This window comes from Branchiostoma lanceolatum, chromosome 12, assembly GCF_035083965.1.
Source record: "Branchiostoma lanceolatum isolate klBraLanc5 chromosome 12, klBraLanc5.hap2, whole genome shotgun sequence".
Taxonomy (NCBI): domain Eukaryota; kingdom Metazoa; phylum Chordata; class Leptocardii; order Amphioxiformes; family Branchiostomatidae; genus Branchiostoma; species Branchiostoma lanceolatum.
In genome coordinates, this window is record NC_089733.1 from 8667079 (window position 1) to 8692314 (window position 25236).

General features: G+C 40.4%; 1 protein-coding gene across 4 annotated transcripts; it reads left to right on the top strand.

Annotated features, from left to right (window-relative positions):
- The first annotated feature begins 754 nt into the window (after nucleotides 1-754).
- LOC136445871 (zinc transporter ZIP12-like) lies at nucleotides 755-24917 on the top strand. 4 transcript variants are annotated; one of them, XM_066444075.1, is made up of 14 exons: nucleotides 755-1147; nucleotides 2391-2678; nucleotides 4818-5031; nucleotides 10053-10249; nucleotides 11690-11861; nucleotides 13192-13361; nucleotides 16535-16741; nucleotides 18095-18166; nucleotides 19137-19217; nucleotides 20414-20476; nucleotides 21077-21167; nucleotides 21666-21818; nucleotides 23221-23408; nucleotides 24290-24917. In XM_066444075.1, exons 1-14 carry the CDS (start codon nucleotides 905-907, stop codon nucleotides 24425-24427), a joined length of 2277 nt encoding a protein of 758 aa, XP_066300172.1. In that variant the 5' UTR covers nucleotides 755-904; the 3' UTR covers nucleotides 24428-24917. The 4 variants fall into 4 exon arrangements, with proteins under 4 accessions (XP_066300172.1, XP_066300175.1, XP_066300174.1 ...); XM_066444078.1 differs by lacking the exon at nucleotides 18095-18166; XM_066444077.1 differs by lacking the exon at nucleotides 20414-20476 and having other exon boundaries at nucleotides 756-1147; nucleotides 24290-24916.
- Nucleotides 24918-25236: the final 319 nt, after the last annotated feature.

Here is a 25236-nt window from a genome sequence, read left to right on the forward strand (position 1 = left end):
GTCTGTGAACACGATAACTCGATAATGCCTACCTTTTTTATTATTATTTTTTTATTGCAAGATATTATTTTAGATCTAGTAACCTCATAATCGTGACAGAGTTCCTAAAACCGTAAAGGGGCGGGCAGTTTCCGCCTTTCGTAAATCCAAATCAAGATGGACAATGCGGCTGACCAGTGCGTAGCAGTTATTAGAATAGTCTCTTGTTCCACTTGTCACCGTTGTTACTAACGTTAGTAATTTGCACTGTCTGTATACATTTTCTATGCATTGTTTCATGTAGCAATTGCTAGCCCTCGGGCAAGAACTTCCAAGAATAACTCACTTTTTTTACATCCCCCTGCATCTCAAGCTTTAGGAACTTCCTCTGATATTTTTGTATATCCCACGAAGGAGGCATTAGGGAGATATAACCTCCTTGATCCCACAACAAAAGTGTAAAACTAAACAAGACAAGACCTGTAATATAGCCAAAGGCCATAACCCGGCCCCTAGGTCATTAGCATACCACCGCTTCAGCCAGTCACAGTTCCGTAGCATAAAATATTTGGGAACAAATAAAGCAAACCATTTCTAACTTGTATATATGTATTCTATTAGATGTTCAACTACTACGTACTGTATCCTATGCCTTTTAACTAAAAGTAAATTAGCCATACACCAGTCGCTATTCATGCGTTGCGCGTCATTTGCTAAACAAAGTCCTCTGCGGCCACGTGACCCTTGGTATGTAAATCAGCAACTGATCATTGGAAGGTGTTGCGAGGTTGCGGTGGACGTACGTCAAAGCGACAGCCTAAAGTCCCTAAGGCGCCACGAGTAGTGACTGCTTGAGTCACATTGTAGAAGAGCGACCGCACGCATTCGGGATCGTCACCCTGTTAAACAACAGAAAACCGTCACGATGACAGGAAGGCTGATTTTAATCGTGTGTCTGCTGGCGCTGACCGGGCTTGTGGCCCCGCAACACGACGACCACGACCACGCAGACGGCGAAGAACCTTTCCACGAAGTTCTGGAGCTGTTAGGAGCCGAGGAGAACAGCACGATCCTAACGACTGCACAGACCGAGGAGCTTGTGCGAAGGTTGAAGGCAAGAGTGCAGTGCACGGAACAGGACCTCGGCCAGGGCGTCACCTGCGATACGGTATGTTACTATGTATAAGTGCCATACTCAAGTGTTTCCTGATAACATGCAGTGGTTAGGAAGAAGATTGAACTTTTTGTTCGTTGTCCTCTTTTTGAACTGAAGCGTTTGTAGCAAAATTCACAACAGATTTACCATTAAGATCTACTTAATATTGTATGTGTGTTTATCATTCTCACCGATTCAGAACGAAAAACAAGTGTTGTTTTTCTCTACTTACATTTTCTTTTGCATTCTCACCATGTTTTTCTCTTTTGTACGCGCTTTTCCACTCCGCTTAGCACCTCCTCAAGCCGGGGTTTGATAAACAAGAGTGCCCTCATGTTTTATTTTTTTCCTACCGCCATTTCCGGCTCAATGTTTCTATACTTGATCAGATCTAAAAGATCAAAACACAGTTTCAGCTTTACCGTGTTTTCTATGCCCTGGAGTGGTGATTTAACAAATGCATATGTTCCATTCAGGCTGATGTCCCGTGAAAATTGAATGTGGACAACTCTGGCGAAACAAGTCTTCTTGTTTCATTTTGTTTTATTCATGTTGATTGAACCATGGGGGTTTAAACCTTCTTGATTGAACAAAAGGCTTGCTTAGAGAGTGAAATTTTACATTAGAATAATTTTTACTCGTGTGTTGGCGGTGTTTTCACACATTGGTGCGCGTGGTATCAGCAAATTATGTTCACACCAAGCTTCGTGCGAACAAGGAGGTAACCTCCTTGGTGCGAACATGGCGGATTTTTAAAACCCACTTGTTGCGGCATTCACATATCTTCCCCTTCAGTAAATCAATTTTACAGCAAGAAGAAATGAAATCATGTCTTCTGTTTTGATGCAGAAAACCGGACATGTATGATAAATAAATTTTCAATCTCCATACAAGTTACATTTCCAGTGTGCCGGGTAGTCAGGTGTTCCACTGTGAGTGTGAGCGGCGAAACTAATTGCGGCAAAGATGGCGGCTTCGCAAACAAAATTTACCTGGTCCCACTTGTCATTTCCCCCACCATTCTTCTACATTTTCACCGCTGCTGGCTATATACTCGGAATGGGAATGATTTAAAGATTCACGTCAGTAAGGGCTTTGGGCAATTTCCCCGTGACAAGGCCGCTATAGCTAACGTTGAAGTATCAAAACGAAGGCCAGACTTTGTAGTAGATTTACCGGCTTTGTTTTATTGTTCACGAAGCCATGAAATTTTCCCGAGGGTTAGAAATGTTAGTTTATTGATTTTTTTCCACAGTGTTTGACTGCTACACAACTGATAGAGACAGCTACGGGCTCCAACAGTGCCACAACTCTGGACGAAGAGGCGTTCCACAAGGCGTCTGTGATCCTCGTGCGGTACCTCACCGACCTAGCGACCGTGTGCAAAAACATCACCGACCCGAGTGCAAAAGGGCTTTCCTCGTTTGAGGACGACCTGCTGCAGTACACACACAGCTATCGCGACGACAGGCTCGGAGACCACAGCTTTGAACACATCTTAGAAGACATCGGAGTCAACTACCAGGTGGAAAACTGGGGGAAGGTGAGTGTGAGATATCTTTCGGAGCCCCACCTAAAACAAACAAAATGGCGGCGCCTTGTTCAGTCTGAAATTCACTGAGAAGAAACGGCGGCGAGAACGTTTGATGTTTTCACTACAGCCGCTCCCCATGCATGCACGGCATTTATGTTAACGTCTTTAACTATTTCTAGAGTCAGGGAAGCTTGAAGATAAATATTTTTGTCGACAAAGGTATGCACGAGTCGTTTCAGTTTGTCATGTTCGATTTGGAGGGCGTAGACCAAGCTAGACCAACTTTATGGTGGGTAGACCTGTCTCAGGTACCACCTAACACCAAGCACACGAAGCTCCGGTTTCAGTAAACAAAGGCCATTGTTTGTTGAGAACCTGTCAGTCTACCCGTCTCCAGGAGACCAGTTTATTTATATCTTGTCAGCAGGGCTATCAACCAATCAGCAGACAGCAGACTGTTACCTGCGTGTCAGGTTGCAACAAGGAGGTTATAGGTCAAATGTAAAGAATGAAGCACCCTAGCAGGTGGCAATGCCTTTTTTTTTTTCATTGCGCAACTTTTTTGTCTTAAAGGTGTATTTTGTAAACTACCCCCAAGGTTAGGTGAGCTAAGGTTAGGTGTGACAGATGGTTCAGTGCAATATAAGCAGCTGTTGCTGCATGCATGCCTGCAAAGCTATTGTATTATGCAAAATGGGCGGTACCAGCTATCCAGCTATCATAGATAAGTACAGATAAAGACACAGATAATGATACAGATACCTGCCCCATCAACATTCCAACTTGTTGCTTCACAACTTCATCCAGCAAAATTACTTTTCATAGTGTTGTTTTGTGTCTTATGAATTGGTTGATAAAATAATGACAAAGATTGGAAACCGGTAGAAATTACCATGAAATGAATATCACTGATCACTTTCACTGTAGAATTCATCAAATCTCAGAGGTTAATTTCACTGGTGTAAGAGGAGCTGTTTAGGAAGGAAAAGGGCGTTCACAGCGGTTTAAGTTTGCGGTGGAAACAACCGCAGAGATGAAATGCAAGACCGAACACCTGCTTGTAGTGTGACCTGCTTGTGGTGTGACGGGTCACTGTGAAAACTGCGACCATAAAGCCACTGCAAATATTTCCCAATTTCAGACCATAAAACCACCACAACTATACCACGACTTTTGCAGGATGTGAATGATTTGGGTGACACATTGAACAGTTGTACTTGTAGGTGTTGTGAACTTTTGATAACATTTTGTTAAAAGTGAACTTTAAAATGTGTAATTTTCACACAATCCTCCTCACCTCACCTGACCATTAGATGCATATCAATCAGTTGAGACTTCCAAAGAAAATGCCAAATCAGATACAATATGTTCTCTCTTCACTTATTTCAAGTCAATACTTTTAAGGTTCTTAGTAAGGGACATCACAATTCTGTTGGGTGCCCTAAGACGGCCTCATTAAAAAGACTGTCACAGTGTTATCCCAAGGAGGCTAGCGCTATATGTCATGTGACCTCCTTGGTTACCCAGACCCTCTCAAGAATGTCTTGGACACCTGGAAGCAGCATAACTTCGAGATTACTGATGCTGCCATGGTAGATCTCTTTAACTTCACCTTTTTTTAGATCGTGATTAGAGCTGATGTTACGTTTGTTACAATAGTACCAGGCATTATCATAAAACCTGCCTGTAAAAAAAAAATATAGAAAAACGTGTTAAAATTTTTATCCAGTCACAGAGTCCAGTGCTATTCTGCAAATATTGAGAGCCAGTGCTTGTAGTTTATAGGACTGTATCAGATGTGAGGCAGTTCAAGAAAATAATTGATCAACTTTATGTAACTTTATCGTTTTAACCCTGATAATAAAACAATTGTAATACTTAATAGGTAGCAGTTTAGTAATTTGGCAGTATTATGCCTTTACTATCTGATAATTTGTTGACTTGATTATACAGTTATATTTACTTCTCTGATCTGACCTCTGACCTCAATTTTTAAGCCTATACTTGTATGTAAATATGTACTTGTGTGTATATCTGGTGTATCATATGTATTCTGTTGTATTGTTTAATGTGCTCTTAAAGAGGCTAAAGGGCATCTTGATAAACCAATAAACCAACAAGTTGTGTGACCTAACTCTCTGTTCTCAGTGTTTCAGTACAGAGTCAGTGTTCGCGGAACTGAACATCACCAATAGCAGTGGTGGAGCGACACGGGAGCAGCTTGGAGAGGTCGCGGCTATAGTGGTCGCCAGCGTGCTGCAGGGGTTGTGTATCGGAGAGGCAGCCTTGCCGGAGAAGACCTTCTTCATCAACCACCTGTTTGAGCTACTGAATGCAACAAATGCCGTCATCACAGCAGAGGGTAAGGGCAAATGGTGTTGTGTTACGATAGCTAGCAAACAAAATTATTGCACACCAAATTTTTCATCTCCACAATTCGTTTGTACTTTAAGGCCATGTTGATTTGATTATATGGATGACATCCTCTGGGAACCCCAAAACTGATGTGAGCGTGCAAATAAAAAAAAGTTAAAAAAATTGTCTTCATTTGAAATGTACGTGATCAGGAAGGTTGAAGAAATGACTAAACAGACAGAGAATCGTATACCAAAGAATGGATTCTTCATTTTTGGTCTTCAACATCTTCTTCCTTGAGTTTGGCATTCTCGACACTAGTATCGGTTTTCCGAAATATCTTTTTGCAATGTACGGCATATATTTGCTCATTTTATAGCTGCTTTCCACGATTTACAGTATTTTTTTTGTTGGGGAAATGGACAAAAATTGATTTGCGCGCGGATATCATCCATCCAAGATCGGAGAATAATATTATGAAAGAAAAAAAACGGGAAATGATGGTCACAAACAGTACGGTCTTTGTTCTGGAGTGCTAAGTAAAAAAACATTATGCCCAAGCCGAAGAAACTTGAACCTGAACTTGAAAGCAGAAATGACGCAAGGGAGAGTCACAAGTATTACCAAGTTTGCACACCTGCGTATAGTCTTGGCAACCCTTCTACAGTCTAAAGAAAAGTCTGTTCCGCTATTTGAAGAGAAATGTAGTTCAAGAGGTACTCATGGCTCATATATTTCATTGATAATAGACTACTTTTCAGCTCACTATCCACATCATTTGCAATTTTTAAAAGGAATTTATATAAATGGTTTTATTCGCAAATTCATACAGAGCTAAAACAACATTGCAGCCTAATGATACAAAGTAAAAAGGCTGAATTACGCAGTTTCAGGGAATACACAACTGTACAAAATATCATCAATATTTACAAACCTAACCAAAACTGAACAACAAGGATATGTAGAAACGGTAGTAGGGTGATTACACAATAGGTATAAGTTACAATACGCTGTTCAGGAGTTTTGACAAGTACGGAATGGCACTGTTCCTGTACCTGTCAGATCTTATAAAGGGTATGCTAAGCTGGAAACCCCCTTTTAAGTCCATATTGTGAACTTTATTGCGGGTGGGGGGTAGCCAGGGTCGAAACGTTGGTGAATTCATCAGAGATTTTGCAAACTTAAGACAGAGTGATTCCCTTCTTGCTTTTAAAGTGCAGAGGTTAAAAGTTGAAAGTGCGTCAGCATAGGAAGTATAATTATTGCCAAGTATGATTCTGAGGGCACGTTTTTGAATGCGTTCAAGTTGGTGGGATTGTAGAGTGGTTAGACCTGCGTGCCATACTGGGACTGCATATTCTATGACTGGTCGGACATATAGTAAATAAATTTCGCAAAGATCTTCAGTGCAGACACCAGAGCGTTTTAGCTTTTTAAGCCAGAAAAGGCGCGAGCTTGCTTTTTTTATGATTGTTGTGACATGTTTTCCCCATTTCATGTCGGCAGAAATCCAAACACCCAAAATACAGGCATCCTCAGTGTACTGAATGGCTTTGCCATTCAGTAACATTACAGGGGAAGGGGTAGCATCCTTCATGAAAGAGATACAAATTAATTTACACTTATCTTCATTCAATGACATACAATTTTGTGATGACCATGTGTCCAGTTGGTTAATTGCTATCTGCATAGAAGATTGTTCACTGAAAAGTCTACTTTCTTTTACCGTTAGATCATCTACATACTTCCATCTGTTAAGAAAACATTGCATCGCATCATTTACATATACTAAAAAGAGGACAGGCCCTAATTTTGTACCTTGTGGAACTCCTGATGCAATTTTCTCCCAAAACGATGTTACACCTCGGTACCGAACACACTGTGTACGGTCATTAAGAAAACTACAAATCCATGGTAAGATTGAAGTGCGTACGCCACAAGTCAACAGTTTACGGATTAGTAGAGTATGATCGATTCTATCGTACGCCTTGCTAAAATCAGTTAACAGAACAGTCTGAACAGTTTTGGGGGTTTCAGCGTCACGAAGAATAGAGTCGATCAAATTTATCAAGTAGTGAACTGATGAGCGCCCCTTTCTGCTGCCATATTGGTTGGGGTCCAGAACTTTGTCTATGTCTTGAAGAACCCATTTAGTAATAAAGGATTCGAACGTTTTTATAAAGACAGACGTAAGTGATATAGGTCGTAGATTTTCTACTGATGCTGGGCTTTTCTTTGGAATTGGAGAAATAACAGCCTCCTTCCATTGTTTGGGGACACGCCCCTCCTCCAAAGAGCAATTGAAAAGATGGGCAAGAATGTCACTTAATTCAACAGCAAACGTTTTGACGATTTTGGGGGAAATGTTATCCGGACCACAACTTTTCCTGGCATCAAGGCGTTTCAAAATTTCATAAACTTCATACGAATGAATATGCGGAGGTTTTGAAGGAGAAGGCAGGTAAGACGGCAACGATTCGAAATCAAGACATGGAAGTTGGTTCACAATTTAGCAATTTGCTGTACTCCACTGGTCAATGGCTTATAATGCAATAGATAATAACTGTTGTGCAATGTTCCATGGACACCATCCGTATGTAGTGCCGCATTCCTAAACATAACATCAGGTATAGGTACTAGTAGTAGGCATTACAGAGATTTAGGTACAGGTCTGGACTGACTCCTGTGCCTGAACAGTTTGACAAAGTAACCTGACTGTGGTCTCGAATGACGACAGAGACGTGATTAAACAGTTAAATGAATTAAATTTATTTAGACTACAGGTATCTTATGTAGAAAACCTGTGCTTTCAAAAGCATCATTCTCAAATCTGATTTCAAAGTTATCATCTTTTTCCAGTGTTGAATTTTCATCTCTGTGATGGGAATAATACATTTTTAGTAACAAAATAGGTCACCAAGTTTTATACTTGAGTGTACGTCTATTCAGGTGCAGTACCGGCACATTGATTTTCCGGTATTTTGGACCTGTACCTAATTGATTTTCATGGTTTTGTACAGGTACACAGCACTGAATGAATGTGTTGATCAGTTTCATGATAGAGCCAGTCAGTGCATGTGACATGAAGGAATTTCAGTGACAGATAGTAATGCATTTTCTGCCAGCTGAAAATTCACAATGGTCCTGAGGGCTGTCTCCAGGACCGGTACCTCCATCCCGGGGCTGAAATTATATGTTTGTTAGGAGTACATGGTAGAAAAAATTTCATGCTGTCCGTTCAAAAAACTTCAACTTCATGACATGAAAATGTATTTTCATAAGTTTGAAATGACAAATTTAACAACGAAAACTAATAGCATACACACTCAAACAATGAGTGGGACGGAAAAATTACAAAGCTTGAGACAGCTGAATGTATAAGCTAGCCCTGCAGTCACGTTTTATTTTGCAGGAGAAATGCACAGAAGCCGTGATTCTAATTGATTTGCAATTCAGTTCTTATGAAATGTGGTGGAAAATTGGATTTTCTGGGGCTTGATAATCCAGTACAAAAGAATCCTTGTAGGTTGAATGTTTGAAGTACAAAGCTTGTCTGTATTTAGCATGTAGAACACATCTCGTAATGTAAAACTGTTGGAACAACTTTATTTTCTCACCAGTAGCTATAGGATGGTATGAATGTAACATTTGTTTGCTGTGATGGTCGGAACAAGCACTGTTTCCTGAAAAAAAATTAATTGGTTAGTCAGTATAAACACTGTCCAGTGTGATACACGAGCTTTGTATGCACTTAGCAGCACGAGGCGGCAGCTATCACACTTTAACCATTCAAATCTACCTCAAACAGTCGTTCAAAGAAATAAGAGGCCGCTACCGTATTTGATAACAACAGGTTCCATTCTGTGTTACTGTTAGTTTGCTGGAAAATGAGTTCATCCAATTTGGAAAGACACAGGAATTCAGAAAATTCTATATTCAAATGAAAAATAAAACAATATTGCAGTTGGAATAATTTTCACTTGGTCCATGTGGAAAAAAATTATTATTCTGTTTTTATATTTTATAATTCAGTTATCATAATAAGATTACTACTACAAATTTTAAAGGACCCAGATGTATAAATTATTTGTAGTTTGAAGCTGAAAGGCTGCCAGTGCTTTGCATTCATATATGGGATATTCATATCAAAGGCAGAAACATGAAAGTAGAGCACTGGTAAATAATACACACGTCAGATGGTACAAATTTAGTTAAGTAGAGTGGATTCATTCCACAGCTTTCGCACCACAGTCATCCCTAAGTAAGACCACACATCAGCTTTTAGGTCGGCTAGCTGAGAAAGGCCTCCACTATAATTAAATATACTGCATACTCCTCAACAGATGAATCCTCACTGTAGAATCTTTTGTCGTTAGCGGAGAAAAAACTCCATAATTCTAGCAGGTGGTAATATTCTTTCAGACATCTGGTGGTTCAAAGTATTTTGGAAACCTTTAAAGTGTTTGGATTACATCCTTCTTGCTTGAAGATATTTGATAGCATAGAAACAGTAACAGTATCAAAGAAGAAAGTAACTTTTATCCTCTAGAAAGGCCAACTGCCATTTACTTGTAGGTCAGTATGCAAAGGCCATTGGAAGTCTACAGTTCCGATTTTGTATCTTTTAGCAAAGCATATAACACTGATAAGAGAAGAATTGCACAGGGCTTTGATTTTTTTTTCTGTCCCGCTGATTGTTTGGGAGTCTATGTTGTTGAATTTCTGTGTTGAATATGTAATTTTGAACTTACAAAAATACATTTTCATTGTTTTCATATCAGAAACAGCTGATGTGTTACGCCAACTGGCTATATAGATACAGATACAGATAAAGTACAGGTTTTTTTTTACAGATGGGGTGAAATTTCTTTTCAATCCCAACAAGCTGATTTCTGTCCCGGGATGGAGGGACAGGTCCTGGAGACATTCCTGAACCTCAGTAATTTTTCCAGGCCAATCATGAGAGATGTAATTTGACAAAAAAATAAGTTGATTAATTTTATAATTATGCTCCATGTTTGTTTTCAGCTTTTGAGGGGATGTTCGAATCCCTGGGGATTGGTGGAGGAGCCCATGAGGAGGAGGGGCACGAGGGGCATGACCACAGGAGGAGACGAGCAGCCGTCAACTCCAGGATGAAGAGAGCGGTCAGCAAGTCCAGGGTGAAGCGACAGGAGGAAGACCATGATGACCACGGGCATGAAGAAGGAGACTACGAAGAGACAGTGAGTACATGTGGTTCAGATCAAATTTCCTCAGATAAAACATTTTAAAATAAAAAAAGGGCGTCTTTGCATATTTGATTTACTACAGGTAGCCGCAGAAAGGTTAACGTAACTAGTTGCATAACAAATAACATAGTCTATAGACTAGACATGTTATGTAACAGTAACAAATTGAATGTGTTTATCTACAGTTGACTAACAAATCACTTCTACGACTGATATGATTAAAGCGTTCTCAAAAATCAGATATTTGGGTTTTCGGACCCTCAGGCTTCAACACTAGCCTAATCTAATCATTAAAATACTTGTCAGGCTTCCATAGAGATCTAGACAGAGTTTGTGAAATACAGACTAATATTGACACCTGGTGACCCATATTTTGAGCCTTTTTAAAAAAAGTTGGGTGTGACAAGTCTAAACTTTTCCACAGTGGGGAAAGTCGTGATCTATGAAAACAGATGCCACCTGGATATCCCATTGTGTAAACCACCTGTCACTATACATTGTGTAGTAATAGATATAAATTACTGTCTGCACAGACAAGCCATGTCCTTGGGAGTGTCAGGATCGGGTGTATTGACCTGTAAAAAAGGTAGGCTCAAACTGATTGTAAAAATAGATACTAAACGTTATGATGGTGAAAACATTAACCTCCAAAAGCCCCCTGGCATAGATATCAGACAGTCAACTAATTTCATTTGTTGTGAATGAAATTCTTCATATAGGTCTACATTCTATTTATAACACACACATACACATACCTGTGAATAAATACAAAGGTCATACTACATAGTGTATGCTTAACAATATTTTGATCATCACTGAGACCACAAAGTTCTTTTGTCTGCAAAAGGTTTCTTTTGCTCATTCATATGTTTTAGAGTAAATGTCACAATTACTTCATTTCGCCTTGTAGTAAATGTTTATAAGATGCAGACTTCTTTTTGGAAGTCCAGAATGGTACATGGAGAGAAATATAATCCAGAAATGTTTAGAAATTGTCATAGTCATACAAACTAGCCGTGTGGTAGTAAGGAAGAAAGTACTGATCAGAATTAAATGTATCTACATACTGCAATTTCTAATGATAAATATTTAGTGTAACGGGAGGTCCTTAACCCTGAACCTACTAAGTTCATACCCGAGTACATAATTCGTGCATACATAAACCCACGCCAAGGTTAACCTTTTCCCTGCTATTTCCATAACCAAGAGAGAATTGGTAGCCAAACAGCTACTTCAGTGTACTAATGGTTAAATCTCCACTTGAAAGTTTATCTGCTCGTTCCTTGACAAAGACTGCAGCTGATCAGTCGAAAATTTGGGTGAGTTTCAATTTTTTATGTTGCCAATTGCAGGTAAACTTTGATTCGGAAGGTTGAACCTGTTTGGTTGCCTTTGTAACAATGTCATGGAAATGTTGCGTCCCAACTTTTGCAGTGCTTCACCCCAGACCAGTTGATGAAGCTGTATCTGATAGAGGAGGCAAGCGGTCTGACGCAGGCCCAGTTCACGGAGATCGCCCCAGCCATAGTCCAGCAGGTCTACAGCAAGGCGTGTGTCGAGACAACGGAAACCACTACAACCTCCAGGGTGCTCACTGAAGCTGAAAGTGAGTATCATCCTCACAGTACAAGTCATTCTCACACCATGTGTGTGTTGATAGCTACTCAATAGAGTATGGCAAGTCTACTAGTGCAGTCAGTTCATGTGTGTATGACACGCTTGGTTACCTTTGGCAAGAAAGTTAAATAAATGTTCTACATGTAGGTGCATTTTTTGTGTGGTGTATGTTTGTTTATTGTTTGTTTGTTTGTTTGTGGACAGCATACAGTTACTCAAGAAGCTGTTCATGTGGATGGATCTGTATGATATTTGTTAGGTGTGTAAGAGTTTAGAAAATGAAGTTCAAGTTCGATAGTGGGCCTCCAGGTGGTTTTCTACGGTACTACAGCGGAACTTCCAGTTTTGAAATCTCATGTTCTGGACCACCTGTTGCTTTGAATTTTTGTTGGCAGATACATGTTAAAATTGTGGCTTTGTTTTGATGGTTGGAAAAAGTGGTGTTAGCTTTGTTCCCCCTAGTTTTATAAGCAGAGTATACCGAGGTGAATAGTTCAGGGACACGCATCAGAGCAGTTACAGTGGCTGAAACTGCTCTGATGCGTGTCCCTGAACTATTCACCTCGGTATACTCTGTGTTATCTATTACAATTCGACCTACCGTCTGGGCAAGGTACATGCCACAACAAGTTCAGGGTGTGTCTTTTGGTCTTGGGGTTTTGTTTTCACGAATGACGTTACCAAAGATATTACCTTACAAACAAATGTACATAATGTGCGCTCGACCATGGTCAAGGTAAGCAGTGCCCTTTTCACCCCATTTAATTGTCAGGAAATAGGGACTTCGATGATTGAAGAAATAAGTACTTGCTTTGTAATTTAGAAATGTGGTATAGATCTGAAGGTATGCTTGATAGGGCGACGTGGAGTGAAATATGTACTTCTTGTCTGGTCCTGGCTGTTACAGGCCGATAGATGATGATGATTAAGAATGACTGTGCAAAAAGAAACGCCTGTGAAAGCTAGAAGGTGATGAATTGCCGGATAAGGCCCCACCAATGTAATGTCTTGATTCTCGGATTTACATGCTTTTTTTCTGATGGGGAAAAAAGAATCACATTGAAGTGCCATTCAACTTGAAATACTTTATCTATGTTTTCTGCTATATTCGATTCATGATGTAGACTCTGTATTCTTTGAGCTTTAGATTTTAGATTAGAATTTTAGATTTTTATACCTGTTTGGAACAATGTCCTTTTTTTTTTGGTCGTCAGGGTTGAATCTTATGGCCACCACTACTGTAACGGTGATTGCCGTTTTCAATCCTACAGTTAAAACAAAAGTGTGCTTACTGACTTGCTATTGTCTTTCTTCTCCAGAGTATGGGTATGGCACCTTGGCTGTGATCGTCATCAGTCTGCTGGCGCTGATCGGAGTCCTGTTCATCCCAATGTTCAGCTCATCGCTGTACACAGAAGTTCTACAGGGCTGCATTGCTCTGGGTGTAGGAGCCCTGTCGGCAGATGCACTGTTGCATCTTATCCCACAGGTAAACTATAGACTTTTAATAGGATCACTGATCATGAGTTTTCAGGTGTCAAACTTTTCACCTTGTATAATTAAAGGTAGAATCTGACCGATCCAAACATTGTAACAATGTCACTGTCATTTTGCTCGCAAAAAACAAGGGGATCATCGTATGGCATGTTTTTGCACGGTTTTAAAATGCTCAAAGTATGAAGTTATTACACAAATGTGCTAGACAGTGTTAGTAAATGTCACTACAATGAAAATTTCAGCATTTCTGATTTTTTTGGTCCCTAAAATTTCTTTGGTTGGTGATGTGATCAGATGTTGCATCTTATTTTGTTAGCACTCTGAAGTAGAGTCCATTCCAAGTCACCACGAGGGTTGTTATTATCCTAATTTACAAATGTTTTCAATCTATTGTATTTATTTGTGTGAGAGATATTATACTTTAGAAATTTTTGAATGTGATTTCAACTTTATAAATATTTCTCTGGTTTTCTAAAACTTTAGAAATATTCATCATGTGAAATATGATATTTCTAACAGTTTCTAAATAATGGTAACAGCATTCTACCATTATTTACAATTCTTTACAATTTCCTACCATTTTTTACCATTATTTGTAACATCTTTATAAATAGATCAGAGGGCTAGGAAGAAAGCAATTCACACATCCTTGTGAAGGATGAATGCTCTCCACAAAGGACCCAACAGTGTCCTGCAGTGAAGTCTAAAGATGTACAAAAGCAGACAGAAGGGCCGGATTACTGTAGCACCTACTTTTATGGGGGCAATCACCATTCTACCATTCTTAACCATTTTCTACAATTTTTTGTAAATATTTCTAAAGGTGAAAGAATCACATAATTCTTTAGAAGTTATTCTAAATAAAGAGATTTTTGTGCAGTTACAGTCAAACCTGCCTAGGCGACCACCTTTTCAACGCGACCACCTGGCCATGGCGACCGCTTTTTCTCGGTCCCGAAAATTTTCCCCATAGGCACAAGCATTAAGCTGCCTGCCCAAGGCGACCACCCGTCCAACGCGACCGCGACCGCCACGAATTGGGACCGCACAGAGCACAATCCCTGCCCATGGCGGCCGCCTAATTTTTAAGCGTGTGGTGACATCAGATCATTTTGCTGTCGGATTTCAAGGAAATGTTTTCAAGACTGTAAAGGACAAAAATAAGGACAAAAATATATGGAATAGCAATGTTATAGCATCGATTCCTCCATGAAGTGTTTTAATAAAACGTTCCCCCTATAAACATTGTAAAGACAAATGTTTGTGATGTTGTTGTGCCTATCGTAATCTTATAGTTTAACGCAAAGTCAGTTCCGTTTAAACTCAATTTTCAAAACGAATACGTAGTGCATGGCGTCAAAAGGCAGATTTCACAGAAATTACTATCTATTTCTTGTATTTTCAACAAAAATGTGTCTATGTCTTGCTAAATTCCGCCGAAAAATGACTTCGCGGTGGGCAAAACATCGGGCGAAAAATGTTGTTCCTTGGTCCCGACGCCATCTTGGATTTGGGGCGGCCCGGATTTGGCGTAGCGCTGACTTTTCTAAAACATGATGCTTTTGTGTATGAACATTTACGAATACTCTAGTTATTGGTGAAAATTAAAATTCTTATTTTCTTTTTATTCCCATGAATCTCACAAACTTTTATTGGACTCTGTGCGTTCTGCTGCACTGACTTACCTTTCGATGCGGTCGCACAGAGCTAATGGCGGCGCGGCGCGACGAAATTACACCGTTCCGTTTTCATCTTTAGTTGTCAGATCGAAAACTTTTTGACCTTTTCATCCAGCGGTCGGCGCCCCAAAAAAGGCTGGGACCAGCAGGCGTTTTCTAGGGATCTGTCTTAGTCCTTAAAACTTTGATGATGTGCGTGTGTGTGTATACTATTTAATGTAACATGTGAATGCGGGAGGGCGCTGCGAGATCATCGAGGCAACCATTGTTTTGTAGTAAAAATTATGACGAAAATTTGTACACGATGTAGCGGTATACAGTCAAACTTGTATCCAACAACCAGTCAAGGGACCAAGGAAATGTGGTTGTTGGCTGGAGTTGGTTGTTGGATAAAACTGGGGTCGGTTTGCTGATTTTGTGGGCATAAATGAGGCTGCATAAATACTTCGCACGTATAGCACTTATCTGCCTGTTATGCATATAAAATTACAAGACAAGTGAAGAAATACAGTATATACAAGAAAAAACAAACTAAACTGTTGTTGTCTACAAGACTACAATGCACTGTCGATTACATTGCCAATAAACGTTAACATAACAAAAGATTTTTCGGGTACATGTACAAAACCTTTGTTGTACTTACAATGAATGTTTACATTTAGATTCGTGTCTCCATTGTTCTACATTTGTTGCTACATAAACACAAGCTTGCCGTGGACTGCAGAATCTTTTATTGAAATGCTCGCTGGACTGATTGCCGCTGTCAATTATTTTGTTGTTGAATGGAGTGTAAATTCTACACATTATGACCCCTGAGGCCCACGAGGAAGTGGTTGCTGGTTGAAGCCTGCAGTTGGTTGCTTGAAAGAGTTCACTTACTATGTAAAATCGGACGGGACTGTCTGAATGTGGTTGTTGACAAGAGTTGGTTGTAGGATAGAGTTGGTTGGATGGACAAGTTTGACTGTACAATTATTACATCGATAACGGAAAATGCAATTTTTTTAGGATATTCCTGTCAATCAGAATTGAACCTGGTGGGGGTCATGCTGTCTAAATTCACATAATTTTCCATCCATTTACGTACTGTATTTGAAAACCTCGACCTGGAAACATGTGAGTAGAATCCTCTTCATGGCGACCACCTGTCCATCGCGACCGTTTTTGCTCGGTCCGCCGGGTGGTCGCCTTGGGCAGGTTTGACTGTACTTTCAAAATATTTCTAGATTATCTAATTGAATTCAAATAAATTCATGTTTTTATATTCAATCTTTTAGAAAAATTTAGAACTATTGTCAGTCAGATATTCTTTTATTATAAATTTTTCTAAATTATTACAAATGTTATCATAAAACCCTCTTGGTGACTCGGAATGGACTCTAGCCGTCTGGCACCCAATTCCCTATTAGTTGCAGAGATATAAGGCAACAGGGAGAAGGTTAAACTGTCTCACAGGCTTAACCTTGTATTATTGTTACCTGTACAGGCACTGGGTCTGCATGAGGACCACACAGCAGTAGATGCACACAACCACGGGGAGGAGGTGCACGACCTGTCCTACATCTGGAAGAACCTGGCTGTCCTGGGGGGCATCTATCTCTTCTTCATCTTCGAGAAGGCCATGGGCCACATCACCTCCCGCTTCGGGTACAACCACGGGCACAGCCATGGAGACCACATGCACACCAACCAGGTAAGGCCCACCCTGATCTACAACAACAACAGAAATCGATGAATGAATTGTTGGAAGCAACATTTTTATGATCAGCATAAATGTCCTGTATGTGACAGCAACTGAGATGTACAGGAATTCATGTCATACTTGGGTCGCCAAAACGTTCAATACAAGTGTTCTACTTATATCCATACAATATTTGGAATGCATTTCACATGTGGCAAGTGTGCAGCTGTCAAAAATTTGAATACAGGATTCGTTCATTGGAATTGTGGCTGTTACAATATTTTGCTTGAGGACACCAACTTTCCTCAACTTCTGATGCATTTCGCATTGAAATGTGTATTTTCTCGGATACATATGACATAAATAAGATGCAACATGGTGTATTCCGCATCACCCTCAGCCCCAGCCCTCCCGCTGTTGGGCCGGGACCTTGGGTGATACGTAATACACACACCATGTTGTATTCTATTACACAAAATCATTGACAGTAGATTCTGTTTTATTTTTCTAACCAATTTAATGTTGGAAACAATCAAGTGAAGCATCTCGAGCAGTTTTGGGATGCTTAGTAGATATTTAGATCTACTAAAAGTGGATATTACATGGCTTTGTATGGTGTATTGGTTGATTTTAGGGCAGTACGAGATTTTCATTAAGCCTGATAGGCCTTCTTATGCATTTTGTATGTACACTTTTCAATGTTTTGCATTCAATGATTATTCAAACCAGCATACACCTGGCATGAACAAAGGCCAAACTTAGTTATAAAATGGTATATGTCTTATTAAGGATGGACCAGGAACGATCATACTTAATATGTGTCTTAGTTCTGTTCATATTTCTTTTACTGTCAATCTGTACATTCTTTATATGGTATGTCAACTTTCAGATTTCTGTCAAGTTTTTTTTTCCATTCACCCCTTCGAATTCCCCACCAACAGCAATCCTTCCTGTCCCTATCCTTAAACCCCAGGTTACACAGTAACATGTATATGATCATTAACAGGTGTAAGTGAGATCCTCTGTTGGTTATCTAATAAAATGTGATTACTTGGTGTTGGATCCAGGGCTGTCTCCAGGACCCCTCCCTCCATTCCAGGACGGAAATTTACTTAGAATAGACAAAAACTCCACCCCATGTGTCCCAAAAATCTGAACTTGTGACATGAAACTGATGAAAATTCATTTTCGTAACTTAAAGACAGATTTAACAACAAAAATCAACAAAATGGGCTCCCAAACAATGAGTGGAATGGGAAAAAAAATCAAGCTGCATGGAGACAGCACTGGTTAGATCTATATAAGTTTAACTACTTACTTAATGTCTTGATAAAACAATGATGGATTCCTGTTGCTGCTGCCAAGGTGTCAGATGACGGCACGACTGAGCCGCCCCCGCACGTGTGTGAGCTGCGCAGCGGGCACAGGATCCCCCTGGTACTGAACCGTGGTGTAAACTATGTGTTAACTTCCAGGTGTGGTGTTCGGCTAACTCACCGCACTTTCATGTTATTCCAGTCTCTAACAGGCCGCAGAGTCTGCATACTTCTTGCCATTTGCCATAAATCATAAAATCATCATCATCATCATCATCATCAAATGATCGCAGATTCCGGATGGCTAGCGTCAAATGTTGGCTCTTTAGAGCTTTTGCACAATGCTAATTTTCTTCATGCCCAAGTACTGTCATTTGATGTGCATGGGCAGCAAACACAACTGTTCATAGCATTGTACATGTATGTGTATTGTTCCTGTCCTGTATCTAATGCTTCTGTGTTGGATATGTTTGTGTCTAACTAATTGTTTGTGTCTCAAATCACACCCATATCTGTTTTGTGTTTGTGTTTAACAAAATGTTGACATCTCTTTGTGCTTGCAGTTCCTACCAGTCTCCTAACTCTTTGGTGTCAAACTAATGCTTTGTCGTGTGCTGGAATTTCTAATAAGAGGGACTTAGTACATAGTAGTGTCCTTCGTTAAGTTTCGGTTTTCCAAGGGTATCTGCTTAATTTGTTGCAACTAGTACTGTCACGAAATGAATGTCTTTGTTTTTGGGAAAAAAAGCACCCACCAACATTAACTTAAAGCTTTGTGTAGATGTCACTTACAAATCACATTTTGCATAATCCATGAAACAGCTGGCACAGTGCTCTTTAGAATAGCTTTAACTATTAAAATCAAAGAACCCACAAATCAGTGGGTCACATAATGACTTCGCCTTCCACTGCCTCAAAAGAAGACAAACCCAGCAAAACTAGCACCATGTAGATTATAGAATGCAGCATAGTATTGGATGCAGCCCTTAATATCATTGTATTTATCATTATCATATGTGTTGTTTGTACTTGCAATTAGCCCTCGGGCATGTAGTTGCAATAAACTTCTATGGTGTTGGTTACTTTTACAGGAGCCAGCCAATCATCATGCAATGGACGGTGTGAAGCCTGGCGGAACCGGCCTTGAAAAGTCAGTGTCGAAACAACAACTGGTAAGTCAAATTCCTGATATGCAAGGTAACATGACCAATTATCGTGCAGGACCAGTTATCGTCCAGGTTGGGTCAGGTGTATTATGCCAAAGCATGTTCTCATGAGCAATAAAGAATGTCATAAGTATGATCCTTAGCCATCTCTCTCTATTATACAAAACAATGAAAAAGGTTTACGTCCAGCGACATAACAGCATAAACTCCTGAACCAGTAACAACAAGTTGCACGGAAGCGTCATGCATGACGTATTTCAAATGTAATTCAACACCGCGTACTACATGTTTTTCTAACTTACACGATGGCTAGTATCTTTTAAAAGTAGCTGACGTTAAACCTTTCTTTGATATTCAGACTATATATATCCATAGTGATATGGTTTGAAACTCTTGCCAGTTTTAGGAAGGTTTGTTACAACCTACGCGGTAGCGACTTCCGCTCCGGCGGTACATTTTTCCACGGCATAACATCATGGCCATGCAGTCATCACGTAACGCCACGTGCCGCTGATGTTGGTGAAATTCACTACACAACATTGTTTTCTTCCATCGCATCAAGCAAGCGGCTGGACAAACATAGTGACTTTACTATCATTTGTCTGTAGACTACTTTGGACAGTTACTGTGTATTTTTTCCTGGTCTATGTTCTTCAAGCATAGTGCTAGAAGGGAAAATACTGAAATGGATGATAATGGGTAAGCCTAGCACAATTCTACATCATATACATCTATTCAGTATAAATACATTGTACATGCTCGCACGGCGTTAAACAGGCGGAGAAAAACTTGAGTTGAGACCATGCATTTTTCTTTTTAGAAGAGCTGATATTTCTGCCCATGGGTTTAACATTTAGCTTTGTCCGCGCAGTTTTAAGATGAATACGTTTTGAATGAATTGGACGATAGCTGGTCATGTTAGTGGTAGTAAAAATGATAAAAAACAGTTTTGTCTAATGTATTTTCTCGATTAAAGTACGCTCTTTTGAAACTTTTCAAAATCCAAAAGGTGTCTCAGGATATAGTCGAAGCGGGGGTGCGCACCCTATGGCATCTTCAAAGCAGACTATTTGACAGGGACTCCTTTCTTTTAACGTTGGCCCGTTAAATTCTTTAAGTTCCGGCTAGAATACTGCAACGAGTTACGACACAATCACTTATCAAACGACTTATATATATTTCTAAACAATTATTTGTGGTAGGAACTGCCTACAGGACATGTACTTGTCGGGACATTTCAACTGTGGAATCGGCCCGAAGAAGGGGTGCGTACTTTATTCGGGTTTTCTCATTTTACGTGTCAAGGCCTCATATTTGCCTGGAACTTTGCCCGAATCGTGGGTGCGTACTTAAATCGAGAAAATATGGTAGTTTGGACTAGTGTAGTCTCTACCAGACGCTATATATGTCACCGGAAAAATAGTAGAAATTGGCCAAATAGACAGATAACATGCCAGTGGAGTCAGTACAGTTTGCTAACTCCTATGGCATGTTAATCTGTCTATTTGGCTAATTTCTGAAAAAGGGAAGGACTTAAGGTGCATAAAAGGATACTGACATTGCAAGAATTTACATTTTTCCTGTTCACCAATTAGTAAAATTGTACTGTGACATCAAAGTGACCAAAACTTTGACAAAACCCACACATTACAGAAAAAGTGGGCTCATTCGTCTTTGACTGTCTTGGAAAAAGAAGTCAAACCCAATAAGTTAGTGTCAGTATTTAGACTAGAACAGTTACATGTTATATTGTTACCAATTTTCTGTCCTGTCCGTCCTCTCATGTTACATGTACCTGCAATTAGCCTACGGGCAAGAAGTTGCAATAAACTTTCGATTGATCTGTAACTCAATTGTGTATCCAGACCAATGGAGAGAGCACAGTGACACTCGACGTGGACTCAGCACAACCTGAGGCTGACAATCAGGACAAGAAGAAGTATGTCTGCTGCAAAGGTAGGCTATAATTGGCTGGGTAGTTACTGTAAATGCAGAAATGTTTGCGTTGGTTTTATGTTTGCGGGTTTCACCGCAAACTTAAAACCACCGCAAACATTATTGTCCAATACAGAAGCAGTATGTGACTAAAGCACTACCAACTCCACTGGCATATCAGTAAAACTTCAGTCTGTAATTCTATAGCTATTAAACTGTTATACATAGCTAGTTCAAAATTTCTAACTAGCAATACATCAAATAAAGTACAACAAAGGATATATTGCTTTTTCTGATACTTGCATTTCAAGGATATTCTGTATACTAGTATACAATTATAGTACCTATAGCCTACAAAAATATCTAGGTGCACTGGGGTGGTACACCCACAGTCAAAAATTAGGTGCACAGCTCCTGAGTGAGTCAGTGAATTTTGGGTGCACAAAGGTGCACATGCACCCACTGTTTCAAGCCCTGCATAATTATGTGATTGACGTCACTCCCTGACCTTTTCTCCAGGTTTCACATCGCTGGCCTTGCTGATCATCCTCGGTGACGGCATGCACAACCTGAGCGACGGGCTGGCCATTGGGATTGCCTTCGCTGGGAACCTGTCTATCGGCATGTCCACCGCCATTGCAGTGTTGGCACACGAGTTGCCACATGAGATCGGTTAGTTACGTTTAACTGTCACTTGATCAGTAGGCTAAGCATAGCATAAAGCAGGCTTTGGACAAACTTTGTTATTACTGAGGACAATCAAGCATGTATTCAGAAGTTTGCTTCCAATTTTGACCTCCTATGGACTAAAGCTAGGAAAAATTGTGGACAGGCAGGTCTGAAAATGTGTCTTCCCGATGCATTTTCTTTTGGTCATGTTGTCTTGTAGTCTGTATAACGCAAACTCCAGCTGTCCGGGGGTTTCTCTCTGGGTTGTGAGGCGGTTACAGGGCGGCGAGGCTTGATTGAATTCAGGCTAGTTGTCTTGCACTCTTATTTTCAAAACCTCTGTTAAACTTTACGAATTTGAATTTGTTACTAAAATTCTTCAGAGTGACAAGCATCGTTATTCTATGCCTCCTATGTGTTTTCTGGGAGATCAGCTTTAATGGAGGGTATACCTTTTCCCGTGAGGTGTAGTGAGCTATTTTGATTCACGGTTGATCTTAGCTAGCCTGTTTTAATTCAACTTTAAGCGTTGTTGGTAAGTTATAATTCATTTGTGAGACGTAATTGGTATTTGTGATCCAGACTTCAAATTGAGAAATTCCTTGTGGGGGCACCCCCTAGTTTATTTTGGGTCTCAATTCGAGTTTGCACACCCCCAAGTCTAGCGACCGTCTCTTCCAGGAAATACTTCTGAGCCAAAACAACTGTGAATGGGAATGAAGGATATCTCTCTAGCTACAAGAAAACACGAGTTTCGGTTTCTTCAACCTTTGTAATTTTAGTAAATATAAGAGGGAAAAAGTATTTTTCCGTCAAAAATGAGGCGCAAAATTTGGCATTTTCCCGTGGAACTAAACACATCACAAAATTTTTTGACACGAAAATGACTGTTAGCGTCAGAAAGAGAAAACTCCAAGGTATAATCAAGCCCATTATAAAAAAAATCCTACCACTGCGATTTTCACAATAACCCGACGCGCGAGGTAATGCAACACGGCCAAAAGAACGCAACAAAGGTCAATCGGGGTCAAACGGGCAGTTTACCTTCAACGCGTATGGATATCCGGAAGTAAGGCTCGGATCGAAACGCAATTTCCACCCAAAACACACCAATTCATATGCTTTTCAGCCATGTTAGTATTTAATGTCAGTTCGAAGCACATTTTGAGAAATGTGAACTCAAACCCAGACCCTCGAAACCCTTTCGTCCCTTTTTTGTCGCGGACTACCATGGACCACTGTCGCGGAAGAACTGGTGCGTGCACCGTTTGTATCACATATTAATACACAGTAGATCGGAAGCTAGATTGCCCGAAAGTCACAACAGAGTACTCAGTTGTGTTGGTGTTCAAGGTTTCTCCCCATAAAGATACTGTTAATAATCTTGTGAATTATATCCGTCCAGGTGACTTTGCCATCCTGCTGAAGTGTGGGATGAGTTACAAGCAGGCGCTCCTGTGGAACTTCATCTCTGCCATGTCCTGCTTCCTGGGGCTGTACATCGGACTGGCCATCGGGGCAGACATCACCTCCAGGCAGTGGATCTTTGCAGTGATCGCCGGGATGTTCCTGTACATCGCCCTCGTGGACATGGTAGGTGTAAACTTAATGTTAAGCATTGTGACATCGTGTGGCGCAATCGGTAGGGTGTTCTGCCTACAACCGGGAGGTCCCGGGTTCGAAACCACCGATATGCCCTGATGCTGTGCCCTTGGGAAAGGCACTTTACACGACTTGCCTCACTTCACTCAGGTGTAAATGAGTACCTAGCTTCAGTTAGGGACGCCCCTTGGATAAGAAGTTAAATGGAGGTCCCGTGTTTGAGGAGAGTCACACATCGAGCACGTAAAAGAACCAACTGCACTTCAAAAAGAGTAGGGGTCCTTCCCGGTGTGAGTGGTTCAAATCCTAGAGTCCTTTGGCCGCACAGGGGTTCGCCCTTAGTAATAGCCTCCGGCTAGTTGGGCAACCCTGGCATGTACATGCTGAACCAATAAATAAATGAGTAAATAGATACTAGTGAGTGAGTGAATGGTTGAGTGAGTGAGTGAGTGAGTGAATGGTTGAGTGAGTGAGTGAGTGAGTGAGTGAGTGAGTGAGTGAATGGTTGAGTGAGTGGGTGGGTGGGTGAGTGAGTGAATGAATGGTTGAGTGAGTGAGTGAGTGAATGTGAGTGAATGTGAGTGAGTGAGAGAGTGAGGGACAAGTACAAGTCACAGTCTTTGAAGACTGAATTTCACAAATGTATCATTTCCTACATTCAAAATATATTCAAAATATATCTGAACAAAGGCATTACTGTTAAATTTAAAGTAACAACTTATTCAAGACCATTGAAGTGTTGCTTGTTGATTCAGATAGTATATCACATAGTTGAGACACTAGAGCAGTTAAGTACCATGTTCCGCTACTGAGCTAATATGAATGATATTATCCCGGAATATCTCACATAATGTTGGTGTTCTAATCAACAGATGCCAGAGCTTGCCACGCACAAGTCCACACGACCCGTCGTCACGTTCCTGGTGCAGAACGTGGGGTTCATGCTGGGTGTCACCTCGCTCCTGTTGCTGGCTTTGTACGAGGATCAGATCAAAATCGGTTTCCAGTAGTAAACTTTCTGAATTAAGTCCTGTAATTCTTGTTTCTTTCACTGTTACTTAAATGTTCACGGTTCACACAGTCACCTCTGTACCATGAACTTATCGTCACTGAAAAAAAGATGGCATTTTTTATGATTCCTTCACACATCTGTTCTGTAAATCACTTGCTGCCACCGTCAAGTTAAAGTTCAGTGTAACACCGTGAAATTTTGCTACCGTGAAGATAAAGTGAATTACACTATGCCTAAGCTCCGGTGTCAAAGATTTCTCAAATGTTCGGTTGGAGGATTGATATGAGGTGTTAGTTCTCCACCGATAGAGTAGATCTTCCCAGCAACGAGAAATACCAAAGAGTGGGTGGGTGGGTTTAAAAAGTCGTCCCGTTTCCTAATCCGTTCACCAACGCATTTGTCCATTAATCCAGTCCACTTTAATGATAATGCCCTTGCTTCATCTTGTCTTCCGCATTTACTCGAAGTGTGTGAATTCCCTCTTCTGTGCCTTTAATACCCCTGTATAGACGTGGTACATGTAGGCCTCACCTGTTTTTGATGAGATTTGTTTGTATTCTACATCCCCGCGAGGGATTAATTGATTAGAATACTGAAGGACAGCTGTGAATTATTGCTGATTAAAAAGACAATCATATATAAACAGAGGATATGAAATGATGCTTTCCTCTCATAATGAAAACTTGAGGTTACAACTTACATGCAGCAAAACTTAAGGGTTAATCGTGGCCAAACTTGGCATGCTAATCACTATGAAATGAAGTTTTAGAAAAAGAGATATTATTGCAGAAAGGGAAAAACAAGTCT

Excerpts from the sequence above, each read along its gene's own strand:
- LOC136445871 (XM_066444075.1), top strand. The coding sequence starts at position 905 with ATGACAGGAAGGCTGATTTTAATCGTGTGTCTGCTGGCGCTGACCGGG. Across the intron at positions 5,032-10,052 it reads TGCCGTCATCACAGCAGAGG|CTTTTGAGGGGATGTTCGAA; the intron begins GTAAGGGCAAAT and ends GTTTGTTTTCAG. Across the intron at positions 23,409-24,289 it reads ACATCGCCCTCGTGGACATG|ATGCCAGAGCTTGCCACGCA; the intron begins GTAGGTGTAAAC and ends TCTAATCAACAG.